The 19,980-nt window shown below is 55.5% G+C and overlaps 1 protein-coding gene across 1 annotated transcript; it reads right to left on the bottom strand.

Moving 5' to 3' along the window:
• Positions 1-212: 212 nt before the first annotated feature.
• Positions 213-19,154, bottom strand: LOC103658550 (multidrug and toxin extrusion protein 2). Its single transcript, XM_040628338.1, has 17 exons — positions 19,032-19,154; positions 18,015-18,116; positions 17,661-17,729; positions 16,747-16,895; positions 16,091-16,133; positions 13,340-13,384; positions 13,025-13,122; positions 12,477-12,574; positions 11,318-11,431; positions 10,528-10,595; positions 9,796-9,904; positions 9,056-9,131; positions 8,545-8,614; positions 3,595-3,727; positions 3,421-3,515; positions 2,842-2,953; positions 213-1,952 (listed from the first exon to the last, which is right to left on the bottom strand). Exons 1-17 carry the CDS (start codon positions 19,152-19,154, stop codon positions 1,663-1,665), a joined length of 1,794 nt encoding a protein of 597 aa, XP_040484272.1. The 3' UTR covers positions 213-1,662.
• Positions 19,155-19,980: the final 826 nt, after the last annotated feature.

Raw genomic sequence — 19,980 nt, 5'->3', positions numbered from 1 at the left:
TCTTGAAGACAGTTCTTTGGCCATAAGTTTTCCCCCAACTATAGATCCATTTTTTGCCTTTATCACAGGTGGTATTTGTCAACTTTCTTGAAGTCCTACTTTCTCATCTAAATTCTTAGCCAAGATTTTCTCAGGCTTTACTTTGTCTTTTTTTTTTTTTTTTTTTTTTTAGGGCGGGGGGGGGGGAGGGGGAACATAAGGGGGTGGGGGGGGGGGGAGGGGCAGAGGGAGCAGAAGAAAGATTTTCTAGCAGACTCAGTGCAGAGCACAGAGCCGACACGGGGCTCGATCTCACGACCCTGAGATCATGACCTGCGCTGAAATCAAGAGTCGGACGCTTAACCAACTGAGCCACCCTGGTGCCCCTGTGGGCTTTAATTTTTTAAAATACCTGTATAGTACATAGGTTTTTTCCAACTCTACCCTCCTATCCCCATTTGCTAATCTAAAATAAGCGTTTCCGTAAGCCTCTTCCCAGAACACTAATCCCATGAGGCTTTACACAAAAGTCGATCCCCCCCACCCATCCTGTCTGCCAGAACTCGTAAAGCACAGAAGCATATTACAGGATCCCAGGCCTGCAGAACTTTGCAGCACTGGCGAGACTTGTTTCCCAGACTTAACTTGTCCAGAAAACCCTTTGCTCTGAATACCTTGCAACCTTAGAACATACTTGGGAAACGACGACATGACTATTCTGTGATCGGTTCCCAGTCATTTTGTTGGGTCGCCAGCAGCTCACAAAGGTTTGTGTGTCCCACACGAGGAGGATCTCCGCCGTCCGGGCAGTGGGAGGCCCTGCGTGTCGCCAGGTCCTAAAAACAACATGAGTTCACGTTGACTCTTTGAAACTGGGATTACGTTCTGGGCATCCGGTTTCTTTTCTGTTGGCTCTGATCAATAAAGTCATTTTGTTTGTGAATGTGTTTATAGCTACTGATGCCAAAGGGACTGGGTGTGGCTGGAGAGGTCAGGCCGCTCTCCACTTTGGAGGCACGGAGCCTGAAAACGGCAGTCCCAGGAGAAGCGTCCTAGAGTTTGGGTTGGCATTGCCTTCCATCCCGAGGCTATGTGGCCTGGCGATCAGGGTTTGGCTGTCCTTGTTCGGACCCCATCCCTGCTGTAAGAACAAGTGTTTCTCAAGGTCTGTGAGCAGCATGGTGCTGACGGAGGGAAGGGTTAGGGGAAAGGCAAAGGAGGGTCTGTGGACGGCTTCCTGCCTCGTCGGGGTTTCACGGTGCCCAGATCTGCAGGGGTGCGTGGGACAGGGACGCATGGGGGAGGGGTTGCGGCTGCCCTGGGTGGGGCCCACCGGCCCTGGTCTCAGAGCTTTACAGAGGCTTTGTGAACAGCCCTGGGCACCAGAGTCTGCTAGGAAATGATGTAATTTAATTGGGTGACAGTGTGCTGATTTGAAATCTCCCAATTTGAAGCCATGTGCAGTCCTGACTCCTAGCAGCAGTCCCAGGACTCTCTCTCCTCGGTCGGTGGGCGGCTTCTTAAAGAGCAGAGGGGAGAAAGCCAGTTTGACACACGAGTCTGACACTGGTCACACGCGCCAGGTGCAGGTCATTCTCGGAGGTGTCCGCTCACTGGGTCAGGCAGGTGTGGGCAGGTGGGGGCGGCCACTCCTGGCTCCCTTTCTGGCTCCCAGCAGCGTGGCTAGTGTCTGGTGGTCAGCAACCTGATGGCCAGGCCCACCGACAGCATGGCTGACGCCACCCCCAGAGCAGCCCCACGGCGGACGAGCAGCTGTTTCACTGACAGGGGGCTGGCGGGGGCCGACAGGGCACGGGCTGCCTCTGGGGTCCTGAAGAGGTCCAGGTGGCACTCGGGCCTTGAATACGTCATCAGGGCGATGCCCGGCGAGTTACCCGTAGCCACTGCAGAGGCAAACAGGAGCCAAGTCAGCAGTGCTGGGGGGCTGGGTGGGGGACAGCCCGGCTGCAGGTGTTAACGCCGGGTGACAGTTACTCGGCCTCTGTGCCTTACGACAGAAAATGCCCGCACAGGAGCACAATGAGCCTTCTCTGCCCCGCAGCAGGATCGGAGGAGGCAATGATGGGAAAGCATCTCGCAGTGTGAGTCTGATGCATAGATAAAGCTACTACTAAGACCACGTTAAAGGGCTTCCTATCCGAGCCTGTCCTTGGGATGACACGTTGAGTGTGACGTCCACATGGACCTTACCGTGGTCTCTTGTGACACTGAGCTCCCCGAGTTTAGTCCGCTAGCTCCCTACTGCGCTGATGAAGGCAGAGCCCCGGGTGAGACGAGGTCACCGAGGTTAAGTGGGCTGTGTCCATGCACGCCCCACACGCTATGCCTGCCTGGCCTAGGACGGCACCTGCACCTCGAGCCAAGGCTGCCACTTTTTCACAGAGACCCTGGATATAAATCAGAGGTGCCCACCTATCCGATGGTGTACAGAGAGGTGGGCAGGGGAAGAGCCCCCACCCAGCCGGTGCAGCCAGGCTGACCTGCCGAGGCCAACTGCTGCGGGCCAGGACATGGCCTTCAGAGAGGAGAACATGCTCTCGGGTCTGACGGGTCCCTGCAAGGATCTTCTCACCTGTCCCAGTTGCAGGAGCACGGGGAAGTGACCTAAGCTCTCAGCCTGCCTTTCTCATCTGAGAATGGGGCATAGTCACGACCTCCCTTCGAGCAGGGTTCGTCGTGTCGTCTTCCTGGTTACTTAGGACCACGCGTCCGTGCTAAGAGGAGGAATGGCAGCCTGGGCTGTGAGGTTCCCATTAGCCCCGGGCCCAGACACGAGGCCACCAGGAGCAATGTCCCCCCAGCATGGTGTGTGCCCAGCAGAAGTGTCAAGGCCAGCATTACCTGAAGACGTGACAGCTTTCGCAGGCCCGGGGCGGGGGGCTGCGGTCACCGCGGTCACCGTGGTCACTGTGCCGTCAGGGCTCTGCGGCAGCAGCCCGGCGTGTTTCTGAGCCTACGAGAGACAGAGTTCTCTTGGGCCAGCCTGAGCGAGCGCCTGGGTCAGCCGGTCAGCCCTCCCGATCACCACTGGCCTCATCAGCACCCTGCCTTAACACGCTGTAAGCTCGGGGTGCCTGGGTGGCTCAGTCGGTTACGCGTCTGCCTTCAGCTTGGGCCACACACGCTCAGGGACTTGTCTGGGTTCAGCCTCGTTTGAGCCGTTTGCTTTTTTGGGGATTTGTTGGCTAAGGAAGGGTTTTTGTGTGCGTGCTTCTCCTTGTAATCGGAGAGTGTACTGGCACCTTTTGGGGTCCCGCTACAGTGATGAGCTGATGTGGAGGCCGAGGTGGCCCCTCCGTGGTCCCCGCACCCCCAGCTTATCCCACAGATCGCTGCTGCCGATGCCCGACGTGCCCTGAGCACGGCGGGGGAGCAGTCACTCTGCACGCTTGGCCAGGCCGGGGCCCACCCCTCGCTTACTTCCTCTGCAGCGAGCTTCCAGTCCATCCGGGCGGTGTAGACGGCAAAGGCAGCAGCGGCCAGGAGGCCACAAGCCAGCATGCCCAGCCAGAGGCCTGCGGGAGACAAGCAGCCGTGGGGACAGAGTGTCCGAGGGTCCCCAAGCCTCTTCCGACCTTCCCTCGCGGCACATACCCATGATTCTCATTCTGACCACGAAAGTCAGAACGATGCCGAGAGGGAGGCCGACGACATAGTACATGACAGCATTCACGATGGCTCCGAAGGCCTGCTTGCCGGTCCCTCTCAGGACTCCACCATAGACGCACTGGGGGCGGAGGCAGAGAGGGGCGAGAGGCGGGCGTGAGACGGATGGCAGGCCTCCTGCCACGGGCTCCCTTCTGAGCCACTCCTGTTGCAAGGCCGCCTTTCACTCAGCCCTGGGACACTGCTCTCGTCCCCTCTGTGGGGACACCGAGTCAGGGCAAGTCACTTGCCCACGGTTGCAACCGAAATAGCCGTGTTCTGGACACAACTCCAAGCCCCCTCTTCACCACCACACTGTGACTCCCTCTAGAAAATCAAGGTAGGATTGGTGACCGACCACCGGCCGGTCTGGGAGACGTGACCAACGTCACACAGAGTTGTGTTCACGGAGTTGTGCCATGTGGCCTTCCCACTGCTGCCGTGACAAATTCCTGTCAGCAGCGCGGAACCAGGCATGCGTACGGTTTTCTGGCTCGGGAGGTTACCAGTCCGAAATGGGTCTCGCTGCGCTAAAAGCAGGGCGGGTTCCTTCTGGAGGCCCGAGGGGGAGAATCTATTTCTTTACCTTTCGCAGCTTCTAGAGGCGGCCCTGCATTCCTTGGCTCCCGGCCCGCAGACAGCGGTGACACCGTCCCAGCCTCTGCTGCTGGCCTGGTGTCTTCCGTCTGTCTCGGCCTCCGTCTCTCGCTTATGAGAACCCTTGTGATTATCCCGGGTCTTCTGGATAATCCAAGATCACGTGCCCCAGCTCAAGACCTTCACCTCATCCCGTCGGCAAAAATCCCCTCCTGCCACCTGCCATTTGCAGGTCTGGGGATGCGGATGCGGGTGGATATCTTCGGGGGCCCGGCTTCCGCATGTCGCACGTGGCCAGCCCAGGTGTCGTCTGTTCCGTGTGAGACCTGCCGCCCCAGCTCGCTGCTGTCCCCGTAACGCTCCCAGACGAGAACTGCTCTGGACAAAAGACTAACTGCTTCGTTTTATTGGGCGCATCCTCCCAACCTGATCTCCGACTAATGAACGGAAGAATTACATCCGCGGTTCGTGTTTCATCAGTGTGGCTGCTGAAGGCATGCTTGGTTCTTTTTCTTTCCCTGAGAGGAAGGAGGTGGGGGATTTTGGGGTTTGCTTCACACTTTTGAGCACAGACGCAGTGCGTGCGGGAGGGGAGACGTGTGCCTCTTGAACTTGGAAATGCGGTGTGTGGGTTACTTGTGTTTATCTATCATGACATAGAAAGTATTTTTTGGTTAGAAGAAGACTCCTCCCAAATAATGATTGATGCGCTCTGGACAAGTATTTCTCAATGTCGCCCTCCAGGGGACATTGGTCAATGTCTGAAGATGGTTTGGGGTGGTCACAAGTCGGGGGGTGCGACTGGTACCTAGCGGGTTGAGACCAGGGATGCTAAGCCTCGTACAGGGCAACCCCCTTACACCAAGGAATTATCCATCCTGAAATGTCACAGTGCCAAGGCTGCAAAGCCCTTTAGAGCATTTTGGTTTTTGTTTTTTGTTTTTTGTTTTTTGTTGTTGTTGTTTTTAAGATTTTATTTATTTATTCAACAGAGATAGAGACAGCTAGCGAGAGAGGGAACACAAGCAGGGGGAGTGGGAGAGGAAGAAGCAGGCTCATAGCGGAGGAGCCTGATGTGGGGCTCGATCCCATAATGCCGGGATCATGCCCTGAGCCGAAGGCAGACGCTAACTAAACCTAAAATTAAAAGGAGAAAAAAAACCCAGAAAACTGAGTAGAGAGAGCAGCTAGAGGCTGTAGAGGGGGCAGGATTCACAGAAGCAGCGCAGGCAGATTACCAAATAAAACAACAGGTCATGGGGAAAGGTCACACACATGACATTCTCTGGGATGGGTCTGTGCCAGACCACACGACAGAATTAAGTTAGAGACACCGACAGGAAAGAAATCTGGGAAGACCCCCAATATTGGAAGTTAACACACTTCTGTTTTTCTTTTTGTTTGGAAGTTAACATGCTTCTATGGGTCAAAGAATAAAGAACAGGAGAAATTGTAAAATATTTTGAATGCATTTTGAATGCAAAGTGAAAGAACATATCAAGCTGACTAGATACCACTAACACAGTGCTTAGAAAACATTTCTATAGCTTTAAATGCTAGATCCCAAAAGAAGAAAGGCCTCAAATCAATAGCCTAATATTCCACCCTAAGAAACTAGTAAGGGCAAACCGTATCGAAATAAGCCAGGAGGATGGGAATAATGATGATGAGAGTGGAAATCATTGAAACAGACAACAGAAAAACAACCGAAAATCAACGAAACCCCAAATTCTAGTTCATTGGTGAGATCCACGGCACTGACAGACACGTGCCAAGGAGTTGACCTTGGTAAAATAAGGCTAAGAAAATAAGACAGTGAAGACATGGGGCGCCTGGATGGCACAGCGGTTAAGCGTCTGCCTTCGGCTCAGGGCGTGATCCTGGCGTTCTGGGATCGAGCCCCACATCAGGCTCCTCCGCTGGGAGCCTGCTTCTTCCTCTCCCACTCCCCCTGCTTGTGTTCCCTCTCTCGCTGGCTGTCTCTATCTCTGTCGAATAAATAAATAAAATCTTAAAAAAAAAAATCCTACAGATTTCATGCTGAAAGACTGAACACTCTTGCCCTAACGTTGGGAACAAGACATTGATTATGCTCTGTGTGGATCCAACATCATATTGGTTCCAGCCACATGGGGAGAGGGAAGTAAAACCCTTGATTCACAGTTGACCTGATCCTATATGAACATCTTAAAGGAATACACACACACACACACACACACACACACACACACACAACTATTGGAATGAGTTTAACAAAGTCACAGGATAAAAGAGCAATAAACAAAGATCAGTTCTATTTCCAGAAGCTAGGACCAGTGACCTAAAAATGTAATGAAGACACCAGTTCCATTCACAATTGCATAAAAAAAAAATACTTGGGGATAAATATCACAAAAATAGTGCCAGGTGTGTCCACTGGAGACTACAAAGCGTTGGACAAAGAAGATCTAAGTAATTGGGGAGACACTCAGTGTCTATGGATTGGAGACCCCAATACTGTTGACAGTTCTCCCCGAACTGCCCTCTAGATTCAACACAATTCCTTTCAAAATGCCAGCAGGGAGAAAGGGGGGAGTGACCAGGGGGCACACGGATGTCAATGGCAGTGAAACTGTTCGTACGAGACTATCATGGTGGATCCGTGTCCTTCTAGATTTGAATTAATAACTACTAATTTAGAATTAATAACTACTAATAAGACGTGAATAATAAGGGAAACTGAGGGGAGGGAGGAAGTTTATGGGAACTCTATATTTCCTTCTGTAAACCTAAGACTGCTCTTTAAAATCTATTAATTTTTGTTTCAAAAGACAATCCCAAGAATGAGCAAGGCAGCGGGAAGACGGGACCCCTCCTGTATTGCCAGTGGGAGCGTAAAATGGTACAGCCACCAAGGAAAACAGTCTGGCCGCTTCTTAGGAAGTTACGCATACACTTCCAACAATTGAACGCGCAGGGCTCTGCCAAGAGAGATGAAAACAGACATCCACACAGAGACACATGCGTGAATGCTCCCAGCAGCCTTAGTCATAAAGGCCAAGAAGCAAATGTGGGGGAGGAAGGTAGGTGATGGAAAGATCCTAAAACCAGATTGTCCTGATGCTTGCACAATTCTAAATGCATGGATTTCATGGCCCATAAATCACAACCCCACACAGGCGTAGAAAAAGAAAAGCTTCGCGGAAAGGATAAATTAAGAAGAAAATAGCCAGTAGAAAAGATGATAAATGCCGACAAGCAGCTATTCGATCCCTCACGATTGCTAGCCGTACATTCGCTGGAGGTCCTTGGGGAACAGAGAAGTGTTGCCCACTGGAGAAGAGGCATACTTAATTACACCAGGAATTCCTATTCCCAAACCTTAACTGCAAGAAGAATTTCTCAGCTGTGGCCAAAAAAAAAAAAAAGTAGTGTCCTTGATGCCATCTGTGACGAAAGCTCTAACAGATTCCGCAGGATGGTTTCTTTTCATGTTCTGTGATAAAAGCTTGGGATACCATCAGGAAGCCCAGCCCAGAGGAGGCAGTTCTGCTGAAGGCTGAGAGCATGGGCTCTAAGTTTTGTGCATGCCTGCTCGAGTCGAGCGTAAATTCTAGAATATATAGTGGATTGGGCAGAGTACGCTGTCTTTTAGAAAAATCCTTCACTGAGACTTTTTTTTTTCACGCGCGTTAATAGTTATTGTACACGTGATTTTCCCCAGGGCAGAACCAGCCCGGAGGGCAGGTGCTCTGTGGAGCTCTTGAAGCCTACAAAGGCTGTTGCATGTTATGCAAGGGACACATTCCTGACGAACTCAAGATGTGAAGTAGAGGACACGGGGTTCCAAACTCTGCTTCCAAAAGGAGATGTTAGTGTTTTCTTTCTTTGTTTTCTTTTCTTTCTTTCTTCTTCTTTTTTTTAATGTGGCACTCTTTAAAATTCACGTCATTCAGAGCCGCACTAAATGGGACTTGTCTTACAGGGGCGGAGATGCAGGAAACTCGGTCCCTCCCTACTCTGGGGTGACTCCCTCCCTCTCAGGTCCCTTCGCTTGGGCAACAGCGTGTGGGAGTTTATGCTGTGCAATCTGTCCGTGTTTCGCCAATCTGCGTTCATCTTTTGCCTTGTGGCAATTGCAGACGGGAAGGAGAGTCATTGTTTTGAATAATAACAGAATTAATACAAGCAAAAACTTCGGGCCCTTCCTATATACAGTTAGCCCTTTACGTGTTTTAATCAGTTAACCCTCACATCTCAGGGAGCGCCCATGAGCGTGGACTCGGACTGGGGGTTCGGGCTTCCCCCCAGGCCAGTACTCACACAGACAGCCTCAAATAGCTGAAAGACGATATAAATGGGCAAGACCTTGTTCACCAGGGCGATGACTTCTCTGCAGGAGAGACAGGGAAGAACACCGGTGTGGAGATCTAAGCTATGACCGTGAGACTCATTACCTCCCCTCTGTTCCGCCACCTCCTAAAACGGATTGGAATAGAGGTAGTGGCCCCACACGAACTTGACATTTCTAGCCCTGAGTTTCTGCATATCCGTGGGTCTTAAACGCCAGAAGAGTCCCCCCCCCCCCGCCCCAATATCCTACGGCCCTTCACTCAGCATCCTGTCCAAGCAAGTGATGGAGGGAGGCCGCGGTCCGGGGAGAGAAGCAGAGACGTCTGCTCGCCAGCTTCCTCCCAGTGAGAGCAAAGTCGGGCCTCGTCCCCTTCCTCTGGACCTCGCACCAAGCCAGCCAGCCGTGCGGCACGGCCCTGAGGACCCGCCGCCAGCCACTCCGGCGTTTCCCAGAAGTCCGAGAAGAGAACTGATTACCTACTCATCATTTGTAAAAATATGCCCCAGTTTGTTTCTCAGGAGGCTCAACAGCGTGCCCACAACCAGCGAGGTGCCAACTGGAAGAGACAAAGGAAGAGCATTTGTGCCCCCCACCCCCACCCCCCCGGCCCCGCAGAGGAGCCCAGCGGAGGTCAGCACCAGGTGGGACAATGGAGGGAATGCCTTTCCTCCTCTGGTTCTCAAAGTGCGGTTCCTGGCCCGGCAGCATCAGCATCACCTGGTAACTTGTTAACAATGCAGGTTCTCGGACCCCCGTCTCAGGCCTCCTGAATCGGAAACTCTGTGGGGGGAGGCCCGGCGGTCTGTGCATGGACACAGCCAACCAGCAGATTCTGATGCAGCCTAATGCCTGCGAACCGCTGCTCTCCACAGACAGGCTCATCTGGACCCGGTGGCCTCAGAATGCAGAGCCACGAGGGGGACACAAGATTGGTTCATTCTGGGATGGGGGGGAAAGGGAGGGGGCTGGGGGATGGGCAGGGCCCAAGCCCCGGGGATGCTGGGAGGGCAAATTTGCAAAAGGACCCTGGACAGCTGGAGGAAGAAGCCTGGGGAAGAAGGGACTTCACAAGGTGACACTAAGGTAAGGGGTGGAAAGGTGGTGTCAACTCAGCAGGGGCTGCTCCGGGCCCCGGGGGTGGGGGGCGGGGGGCTGGTTTCTCCCCTGCCTTGGGCTCCAACTTTCCAAGACCCTCCCCCCACCAGGAGGACTGTACCCACCTGTGCAGAGCATGCCTGAGATGGCAGACCGCTTGGCTTGGGCAGTATCCGCAGCTCCCAGGGCCGTCCCCACCCGGACACAGACCGCGTTGCTAAGCCCCAGGGGAATCTGGGATCACAGGTAACAAGGGGCTGTCAGTGGAGCCAACCTCCGGCATGAGGAGATGGGCTGGGGATGCCTTGAGTGAGCCAGACAATGTCCCCAGGAGGCTGGCAGATACATACCTAAGTGACATGGGACAACTCATGTCTCTATGGGAAGAGGCGGGAGCTATGGGGACCGTGGTGGGGGACAGCGATGCCCCCCTCCCGCACCACCATCAGGGGACGCCATCACCCAGCTCTCACTGACTGGGGCATGCGGGAATGTAGGCCCACTGCTATATGGAAGGTCCCATTTTTCAAGAAAATGCAATTACATTTTTCACATTCAGATTTTCAAATTCACATTCAGATTACAATGTGAAATCTCCCCATTTTTAAATGGTGCCAATTCAAAAAATTCTAATACCAATATGTGAGTTCAGTATTACCCTCCTGGAACAGCTGTGGGGCACCTGTGTGTGTCTGGCAGCGCCCGGACCTGAACGGGCACAGACGGTCCAGGAGGCTCCCTCAGGAGATAGAGAAGGCCCTTGGGTGACTGTCCCCTCTTCTGTGACACCCGAGGCCGTCAGGGGCGGCTGGGCCAGGATGGAGGGTGTGGGAAAGGTACCCCTAGAAGGGACTCACCATGTAGACCACGGTGGCCAGCTCGTAGAGGATGGCCTGGCCAGAGAGGTCCAGCACGCTGATCAGGCCTGCCGGGGGGAGGGGGGGTGGGGGGGCACAGAGTCAGCCCCCAGCCCTGGGGCCGGCTAACAGGCCCTGGACAGTGATTTCCAAGGGCAGATTCGCAATGGAAGATGTTCCTGCTTGGCCTTCAGCCTTCCAGGAAAATCCTGGTGGAATTTTCTGGAGACTGTTCCCTGTATGGTTTGACTTTCACGTCCTTGGTGTACCTTGGCATGGTGAACAAGAGAAAAGAGACCTGGGCCAAGATCAGGAGAGGCGAGTTTGGGTCCCAGCCCTGCCACTCTGCAACTCTGTGTGACTCTGTTCTTGGGGGCTTAGTTTACCTATCTGTACATGGGGGGCAAGGGTTGGACCAGAAGGTCTCCCAGGGCCATTCTCGCACTGGCCTGATTCTCGGGCTGTGTGGACTCCACCCTGGGTGCTCCAGTGAGCACATGCGTGTCACACGCCTGACAGGCCCACACATGTTCACACCCCGGCTGGTTCAGTCCCTCGCTCCCTCCCTGACTCAACCAGTTGGCCTGGGCACCTGCTGAGTTCTAGGCCTTTGCTGGGTGGTGCTGGGATCCTGACAGGAAAGGGCCAGGCCTGCCTTCCGGGAGCTCACGACCTTGTGGGGGTGATAAGAGCGCCACAGGCCCAGCCTGGCCCAGGCTGCTGTACTGCCCACCCGGGGAGGGGGCTTCGGAGCTGCCCACGGTTCCCGGAGCCGTGCCCGTCCACGTACCCATGACAAAGCTCCCGATCTCGTAGGCCCACCACTCAATGCATACCATGAGCATGCTGGGAACGGCCAGAGAGAAGAAGGGGCCCCAGTCCTGCAGGCACTGGCTGGACCAGCCTAGGAACAGAAGCCCCACTCAAGAGCTGGGCAGGGAGCCCACTGTGCATGCCCACCCACTGCCAGGAGCCCCTGGCAACCCCTGGCTCTGCCCACTCCCAGGCTCAGCTCAGCACGTCCAGGCACTTCGTGTTCTGCACGGGGCATGCCCGCCAGTCCAGGGCAGGTGTGGTGCAGGAGGAGGGTGCAGGGCAAGGGCGCCCGCTCACATGGCAGCCCCACAGGGCCGCTCAGGATGGGAGCCTCAGGCATGGGTGGGAGTCCCCACCCCGCCCGCGACACCATGGTGGGATCTTGGGGAACCACCCTGCCCTTTCTGGGCTCCATTCCCTCATCTGAAGATCTGAGTTCTCTTTGCCCTGCCTCTCTGGAAGGGTTCTTGGGAGGATGGTATGAGGTCAAGGTTGCCCAAAGGATTCTCAGGGCAGATAGGGCTGTGCAGACATGGGGGGTGGGCAGGGGCGGCAGACTCCCTGCCCCGTGACTGAGGCCCCAGCCAGAGAGCTGGTCCTGAAATGTCTGCAAGGGGACCCCACGGTCTACAGAGTTAGGTTTCAGGAGGCAGAAAAATCTCCGACAGGCACAGGTTCAAGTCCAGCCCCAGCTTATGCCGCCTCCAGCATTTTGGGCACATTTGTTTAAACACTCTGTCTCAGTGTCCTCTGTGTAAATGGGGATAATAAAGTGTCATGGAGTTTAACTGGGGTCAGAAATGTCGGGCGCTCGGCCCACTGCTGACACCTAGGATTTCCCCTGTGTCACCACCCTGAGATCAGGGAGCCGGCCAGAAAGCGCCCTGGGGCTGTCCCCAGCAGGGCTCTGCACCGAGTCACATTTGGTGGGGGGGACCTGGGGCCTCTGGGGGAGGGGCCCTGAGGGGTGGAGCAAAGGGGAAGGAGGCCCTGAGGGGAAGTGGAGGCAAGCCCCGAGGCAGGGCCCCTCCACTGGGGCTCCAACTGGGCCTTCTGACCACCTGCCAAATGCACACCCTGGGCCCGTGCTGGGGTCCTGCTCAGCCCCCCAAAGGCAGGGAGGCCCTCTGCACCTGCCCACGTCTCCAGGTGCAGCTTCTTCAGCACAATGTAGAGAAAGAGGAAGATGGTCTGCACGAAGTAGGAGATCGTGGTGGCGTAAGCCGAGCCCCTGCAAAAGGAGAGAGCAGGGCTGCGGCCAGTGGCCAACTCTGGCCCTGGGGGTAGGGGCCTCCCCTGCTGAAGCCAGCATGGAGGGGAAGGGGGCCCAGGCATGGCCCAGCCAGCACCCCCATCCTGGGACCAGCCGCAGCAGCCTCTAGTGCCGTGGGCACCATGACGACAGAGTCCCCGGAGTCACCCTGCCAGGTCCCCACTCTCGGCCTTTCCAGGCGGGCTGGGGCACGGATGAGGAGGGCTCCTCCCCTCGTCTCCTTGGTGGGGAGTCCCCCAGAACCCGAGGGAACCCCCCAATTCCTCGTGACACCCCACTTCTGCACTACAGTCCCCGCAGTTCTTGTGAGGCGAGGATACTGACCGACCCACCCCGGTAAGGGATAGAGTGCCTGGTGGGCAGTGCTCCCTGATGGGACCCCCAAAGCCCCCCAGTCCCGGAGCTCACCTGACCCCCAGCCTCAGCATGGAAACCAGGATGTAGTTGGCCAAGCCATTGATGCAGTTGCCCACAATGCCACTGAAGACTTGGGGCCACACGATTCCCTGAAATAAATGAAGGGCGTGCAGGGCAGGAGCGAGGGGTGTGGCCCAGCCCGGGCACGTCCGGGGGCTGGAAAGAGGCTGAGGACATGCAGCTCCTTGCTGGGCCTTGGTTAGGCTCACAGATGGTGCAGGAAGGAGAAACCCCAGGCACCCCTTCCCACTGGAATAGGGCACTGTGCTGGGACAGGGGGTTGCCCCTCTAGCCAGGGACCTGTACCTGATTTTGCAAATATTTTGCCAGCAGGACATAAAGGAAAAATGCCTGTGTAAAATAAAAACAAAAAAACCAGACACACAAACAGTGAGTACGCCCGAAACACGAGGCGGACATCACCAGATATTTCCTTGATACCCGAGTATGGAGTAATTACTTCACCAAAGTATGTCTGGGCCCCACCCGCCCGGGGGGCTGAAACCCGCTGAGCCCTCTCTGGTGCTCTGGCCCTGCCTAGGCAGACAGAGGCCCCCTCGGGGCTCCTGCTCGGCCACAGGGGAGGACAGGCAGGGAGGGTTGGCTCCAACACAGCACAGTTCAGCAGGCTTGTGTAAGAGGCCGAGCACCTGGCAGAGAGCTGCTGACCCCAACCTTCCATCAGCGCAGGGAGGACACCCGGGGGCCTGTGGACAGAAGCGCCCACCAGAGCCCCAATCCAGGGGCTGTGACCATCCTCCAGCCTGGCTCTGGTTGCTGAAAACAATCTGGGGGCAGTGGCCTCAGGCTGGGGTGGCTGGGGGACAGGGGGGCTCAGCAGTGTGGCCATTGGTAGTCCCTGCTGAGTAGGCTCAAGTCCCCACAGTGTGGCAGGCCCCTTCGTGTCTGCAGAGGACAGAGGGGGCATGCGCATCAGTCCCCCCTCCCCCCCGTCCTCTGTCAAAGCCTAGCCCTGGGCCTGCGCCTTCCTACCCCACCCCTTCCCTTAGCCCTCTGCTTCTCTTCAGTATAGCCCAGTACTTGAGAGCGTGGAGCTGGAGCTGGATTGCCTGGATTCAAGGGCTGGCCCCGCTTTCTTACAAGCTGTGTGATCTTAGGCAAGTTGCTTAACCTCTCTGGGCCTCAGTGTTCTCATCTACAATGGGGATAATCATCTGTGCGTATACTCCGTAGTCATCTCTACATATATATGGAAAGTTAATATTGCCAAATGCTTACACAACAGTATATGGCACGTTTAAGCATCCCAAGTGTTAGGTAAGCATTATGTAAATGATAGTTGGCACTTCCATTATGTCTTTTCTGGTAAATTTTACAGCAGCATTTTATGGGAGGGACTGGCTTTATTCGATAAAGGAATTGCCACAGTGATAACATCATGTTTTCCCCTGACCCAGCCCCAGTGGCCCTGTTTGGTAAGATACCAAAGGGGTGCTGTCGTTCCAAAGACGCCATCCCGGACACAGCACTGCCCACTAGTCACATGTCTCGCTAAGCCTCAACAAATCAGAAAGTGTAGCAGTGAACTGAGCAGACATACGGACCACTGGGTCTGGCCAGGAACCGACTTGACAAGATGCACTGCTTAGCTGGTATTTAATAACTTAATGGAGAAAGGAGAGACTATGCAATAATGAGTCCTAGTTAAAGTTTGTTAGATGGGTTAGAGTCTTAAAGGTAAAAATAAAAACCTTAGGAGGGCTCAAAGACAACATAGGCAAATGTTTATATAATCTTGCAATGGGGCTAAGTGCTTTTAAGCTCATGAGAGACCCCATAAGGAAGAGGGCTTCTGGATCTGTTATGTATTCAATAAAAATTCTTTAGTTCAAAAATATCAAAAAATTAAAAGGCAAGTGACAAGCTTAAAAAGTGAAAAAGTATGTGCCATATATGACAAAGGGTTATTAGTTAACAAGAGTGATAATAATTAGAAAAAGATTAACCCAGGGGCACCTGGGTGGCTCGGTCGGTTAAGCGTTGGCCTCTTGTTTCAGCTCAGGTCACGATCTCTGGGGTGGTGACATCAAGCCTTGCGTCAGGCTCTGAGCTGAGCAGGGACTCTGCTTGAGGTTCTCTCTCTCCCTCTGCCCCTCCCTCGATCTCTCTCTCTCTCTAATAAATCAATAAATCTTAAAAAAAAAAAAGATGAACCCAGTAAAATAAGCGAAGGGTATGGACAGTTCACAGAACAAAATGATCAATAAATACATGAAAAAAGGGTTCATTAGCAATAAAATGCACGTGAAAACGATTTCGAATTGGAAAAAAATGTTAGTAACAACACTCTGCACTAGGGCGAATGTGGCTAGTGGGGGTACATTTGGTACAAATTGGTATGAAAAGCCATTGCCAGAACACGCCAATTCCAATAATGCACCCGAAGGAAATCGTTACAGATTTCACAAAGATTTTTCTGTAAGAGTGTTTATCACAATCTTCCTTCTGATAGTGAATATTGGAAACAGGGGAAATACCTACCAAACAGGGATTGGTTAATACAATGTTAAGACAATGATAGGATACTCCCTAGACTTTGAAATGAATATTGTGTAAGGCTATTTATAATCACGTCCAAGGGCTAGCAACATATTGGAAAGGGGAAAAGCAGGTTATAATACCAGAGACACACATAGACCTCCTTTCCAACTACACGTGCGCATGCGTGTTTGAACACACGCGCCCACGAACAGAAATAATCCTGCAAAGAGCGATTACCCTATATTCTCTTGGGGGGGGGGACAGGATTCGAGGTGATTTAAAATGTTTCGTTCCCACGCTTCCCACGATTTCTCCAATAAATGGTTTTCTAATCAGAAAACATGTTACGTTAGTTCTTAAAAGGCCCATCTGCATGCACTGGAATGAGACTGGAATCCTCTCTCCTGCAGCCTGCCTCAGTGGCTCGGCCGGAAGTCGCTGCGGGCTCCTGGGCCTCCCCAGCAGACAGCATGGAAAAGCACAGAAAAGCAATCGCCAGCATCTAAGGGAGTGTAAGTCCACCCTCTTCCAGGCTCGGGAGACGGAGGCACTTACCGGAAGTGCTGGGATGAAGATGAGCACGTACTCCTGGGTTACCCTGGAAGAGAGCCAGGAGCTCCAGAGCCGCCCAGGCTGCGCCCGTGGGGGAGGGGGGCGGGGAGTGAGGAACGGGGAGGCTGCCCGAGGAACACTCTGGGCACCTCAGGTTGGAAGAGAGGCTTTGCCAGGCCCTGAAGACAAGTAGTCACGGGGTGCCACTAGTACGTGCTTGGAAGGTGCCAGAAGGGGTGGGGGGCAAGGATCTAACCTCGGGGTCGTCATGGCCAGGGAACTTAAACTTGGAGTAACATGTGGTGTTTGGGGGGGGGCGGGGAGAAGGTGATATCTTATCAAGAAAGCAGCAAAGGAAGTGCACGTCCTACAAAAGGAACAAGGTAATACCCATGCAGGGACACAAATGCAAATCCCATCATCTCTCCGTCCCGAATTAAGACTGGCCGCGTGTCTGCCCCCTGCTGGTCGCAGCTGGAGCAGCATGCCACGAAGGGAGAGGCCCGGAAAAAATGGCATCCTGGAACCTTCTTTCCCCAGGAGCTGCACCTGTGACCGCTGGCATCTTAGAGAAGCACGGGGGGGATGTGGGGGGGGTCTAGGGAGTGGTCTCCTTTAGGGGGTCCCTCCCCGGCGTCCCAGCAGGAGCCAAGCAGTACCTGGACACGGCCGGGTCCTGCCGGAAGAGCAGCAGGATCTGCTGGGTGTTGAGGAAGAGCGCCCAGCAGGGGAAGCAGCAGAGAAGTAGCACCAGGGTGCCCCTCTGCAGGATGACCCCCACGTGCTTCTTGTTGGGGCTGCCGAAGCTCTGCAAAACAGCTCAGTCCTGGGTCAGGCTGCCCACACCTTCGGTGCCTTCCCTCTGTCCCCTGGGGGAGCCTAGCCAGGGCATCAACCCCCTTAGCGGCGCTAGTGCTGTGGGGATGGGCCCGGGACTCCGACGGCAGCTGTCCATGCCCCGGGAGCGGGCCTCTGGCACCCCCTGATTACAGCCTGGGGGGGGCGCCCTTCTGGGCTCAGCTTCCTCTGCCAGGGCTCAGCCTGCTCATGCAATCACAGTAGTGGTTATTCACCGAACACTAGCCCCACGCCAGGCCCTGCACCAGCCTCGGTCTCCCCCTTGTGCCCAGTTCTTCAAAAGCCCCTAACAAGGGGGCATCATTCTCCCGTGTCACAGCTAGAGCCAGGGAAGCTCCGAGAGCATTTGTCAAGTCCCCATGCTGCTAAGGGGCAACCAGGACTGAGCCCAAGTCCCAAGGTCCACCGTGAGTTCAGACCCCCCAGGAAAGCTGAGCCCCACTGGGCAGTTTGGGCCCCTGAGAGCAGGAGGGACCCCATAGGTGCACCCTCAGCATTTGACACATGAGGCCAGGGAATGGCCTCCACCCCATTCCCTCCGTGGCTCTCTTGCCCATCTGCTTGGACTCATTGCAAACGACGGATCTAAGTCCCTGACAGCAGGCAGGCCAGGAGCAGCTGTCCCCAGCGCCTGTTTGATGGGCTCCCAGATCCAGGGGTCACTGAAGGGCCTTCAGTGGGTGCCCTCCTGCCCAGCTCCAGGAGGCCCACCCACCTGGGACATCAAGGTGTCACACGCCGAGGACAAGCCCAATCCAATGGAAACTCCACAGACATTGACGAACTGGAGCCGGACACGGGAGAGAACATGGGGCTTGTCAAGGGGGGGGGGTGAAGAAGGGGAACCCAGGGGGGCACCCTGTGTCTGGGGGAGGCCACCCAACAACAGCCCTGATGTGCGGCTGAGCCAGAGACCCCCTTCTTGCCCCAGACACCTACTATGTGCCATTGGGCAAGCCCCCCCCCAGGCCCAGCTGTGAATGCAGCTGTCAGCCCTCATGCTGTGTCTCCGGGATGGGGGCGTTCGGGGTAGGGAAAGCATCCCCAACACCGGCCCGGCGATACTCACGGCCACCGAGAGGGTCACTGACGCCAGCTCCAGCTTGCCCAGGTGCCCGCAAAACACCGAACTCACGACATGGATCATGAAGGTCAGCACCTGAAACAAAAACTGGGGGACGGCAGCCAGGATCAAGGGCCCTGCCCCTCCCAGCCCCACACTGAGGCTTCTCCAGGTCCTGGGGGGGGGCTCACAACGGAGACCCACAAAAAAACCAAAAACCCCCCCACACACAGCCGCCGGCCCCATTGTCCGCAACGGGGGGAAAGAAAGCAAAGCACTGTGACTAAGGCCGCGGCAGGACACCTGAGTCTTTCTCCCGTTCTGCTGTCGGCACCTGCCGTGAGCCTCTGGGCTCAGCCTCTGGGCTCCAGGCTTCCCTGCCTAAAGTGCAAGAACGCACGAGAAGCACCTAGCAGCCGCGCAGCCCGGAGCGCGGAGAGCTCAGCGCGAACATCTCCTCCTCCAGCCATGCTCTGCACCACCCTTTGGTCAGACCTCATGCAAGAGTAATGGCTATGTCCACGTGGTGGGATTAAAGATAAACTTCTCCAGAACTTTTCATTTCGTCTGGAACTTTCATGGGGCCACATACTGATTAGTCTTTATGGTCAGAAAAAAAAGTAAAGCAATTTTCCCATTGGAAATAAAATGGGCAGATGGCCCCTTCTTCCCCCTGCAAACTGTCTGCGGGGGGGCCCACGGACTCCTGCATTAATGGGTCTCATGGGTCATCCCAGGGATTCAATCCAGCCTTCTCTTTTGTTTCTGAAGGAAGACACACCTGCCCCTTTGGAGTGGGGGCTGCCGGCTGCTGAGCGAGGTCAGGCCCCACTGCCACCCCAGGCACTGTCCAGGGACCGCTGTCCTACTGTCTGTCACACTCTGGGTGGTGGCCCCTGGTCCAGCCTGGACATGGTCAACATGGGCAGTTTCTGGGGAGGGGTGTGAGCAGCCCCCTCCACACCTGGACAGCAGCTGGCCCCCAGCCTTACTGCCTACCCCCCCCCAACTTCACCTTCTTACCAAGGGTCCGGAAAGGACAAAGAGTGTCCACACCTCGGCCCCAAAGCCAACAGGGACCAGCCTGCGGAGGGCAGGGCAACAGCCCCCTCGGTCTTGGGGGATCGTGTCCTGAACGCTGTCCATTCCGAGACCAGGCTGCTGTCCGCCCTGCATGCCTGGGCACTCCTGCAGCCAGCCTTGCCTGGCCAAGCCCATGTCACCTCGCAGCCTGGCTAATGAGTAAGGGGCAGGAGGAGGGGCCGCTGCTGCAACCTATGGGACATGCCCTGCCTCCCGGCACCGTGGCCCCGTTGCCCGGCCCACTGGCTCTGTCACCAGGGGAGGACAGGATGGAGCCCTGGGCACCCGGGAGTCACCCAGGCTGATGCTGTCCCAGAGAGGTCAGCTGCAAAGCCCCAGAAGGAGAGGGTTTGGGGCAGTGTGGGGTGTGCTGGTTCTGGGGGTGAGGGCAGGATGGCCTGGCTGGGGTGGGCTGAGACGCTGGGCATCTTACACCCCAGCACGACGGTACCCATGATGACTCCCAGTCCACAGATGAAGTGATGAGGACTTGGGGGGTGGACAGCCTCAGCCTCCAGTGCCCTGCCCCAGGAGCGGTGGGTGGGAGGACGCAGTGGCCTGCTGCCAGGAGCCAGGATACCTGGGGCAGAGACCCCTAGCCCTCTCTCTGCCTGCCATCCCTCTCAGCAGCATCTCTGAGAGCCAGGGTGACCCCACTTGGGCAAACAGCTCACCCCTCTTGCCCTCCATTTTGCCCAGATGCCCATCACTGGGCATCCCACCAGGGTCCTCTCTGGCCTGCCCAGTCTACCTGCTGTTCTCTCCCACGCAGGGCTGGCCTCCGACCAGGGACGGGGGGGCGGGCCGCGGGAAGCTCATCACCACCACCTTACTTGGTCCAGTCCCAGCTCAGGCTTTGGGAAGTGGGCTCAGCCCGGAAAACGACACA

This window comes from Ursus maritimus, unplaced genomic scaffold (assembly GCF_017311325.1).
Source record: "Ursus maritimus isolate PB19 unplaced genomic scaffold, ASM1731132v1 scaffold_14, whole genome shotgun sequence".
NCBI lineage: Eukaryota > Metazoa > Chordata > Mammalia > Carnivora > Ursidae > Ursus > Ursus maritimus.
Note: the sequence above shows the minus strand (reverse complement) of the source record. Positions and strands in the feature narration are given on the sequence as shown.

Coding starts and splice junctions, on each gene's coding strand:
- LOC103658550 (XM_040628338.1), bottom strand. CDS start 19,154: ATGGACAGCGTTCAGGACACGATCCCCCAAGACCGAGGGGGCTGTTGC. Junction 9,905..10,527: donor TGGCCACCGTGGTCTACATG/GTGAGTCCCTTC, acceptor CTGTGATCCCAG/ATTCCCCTGGGGCTTAGCAA. Junction 9,132..9,795: donor CTCAGGCATGCTCTGCACAG/GTGGGTACAGTC, acceptor TGTCTCTTCCAG/TTGGCACCTCGCTGGTTGTG.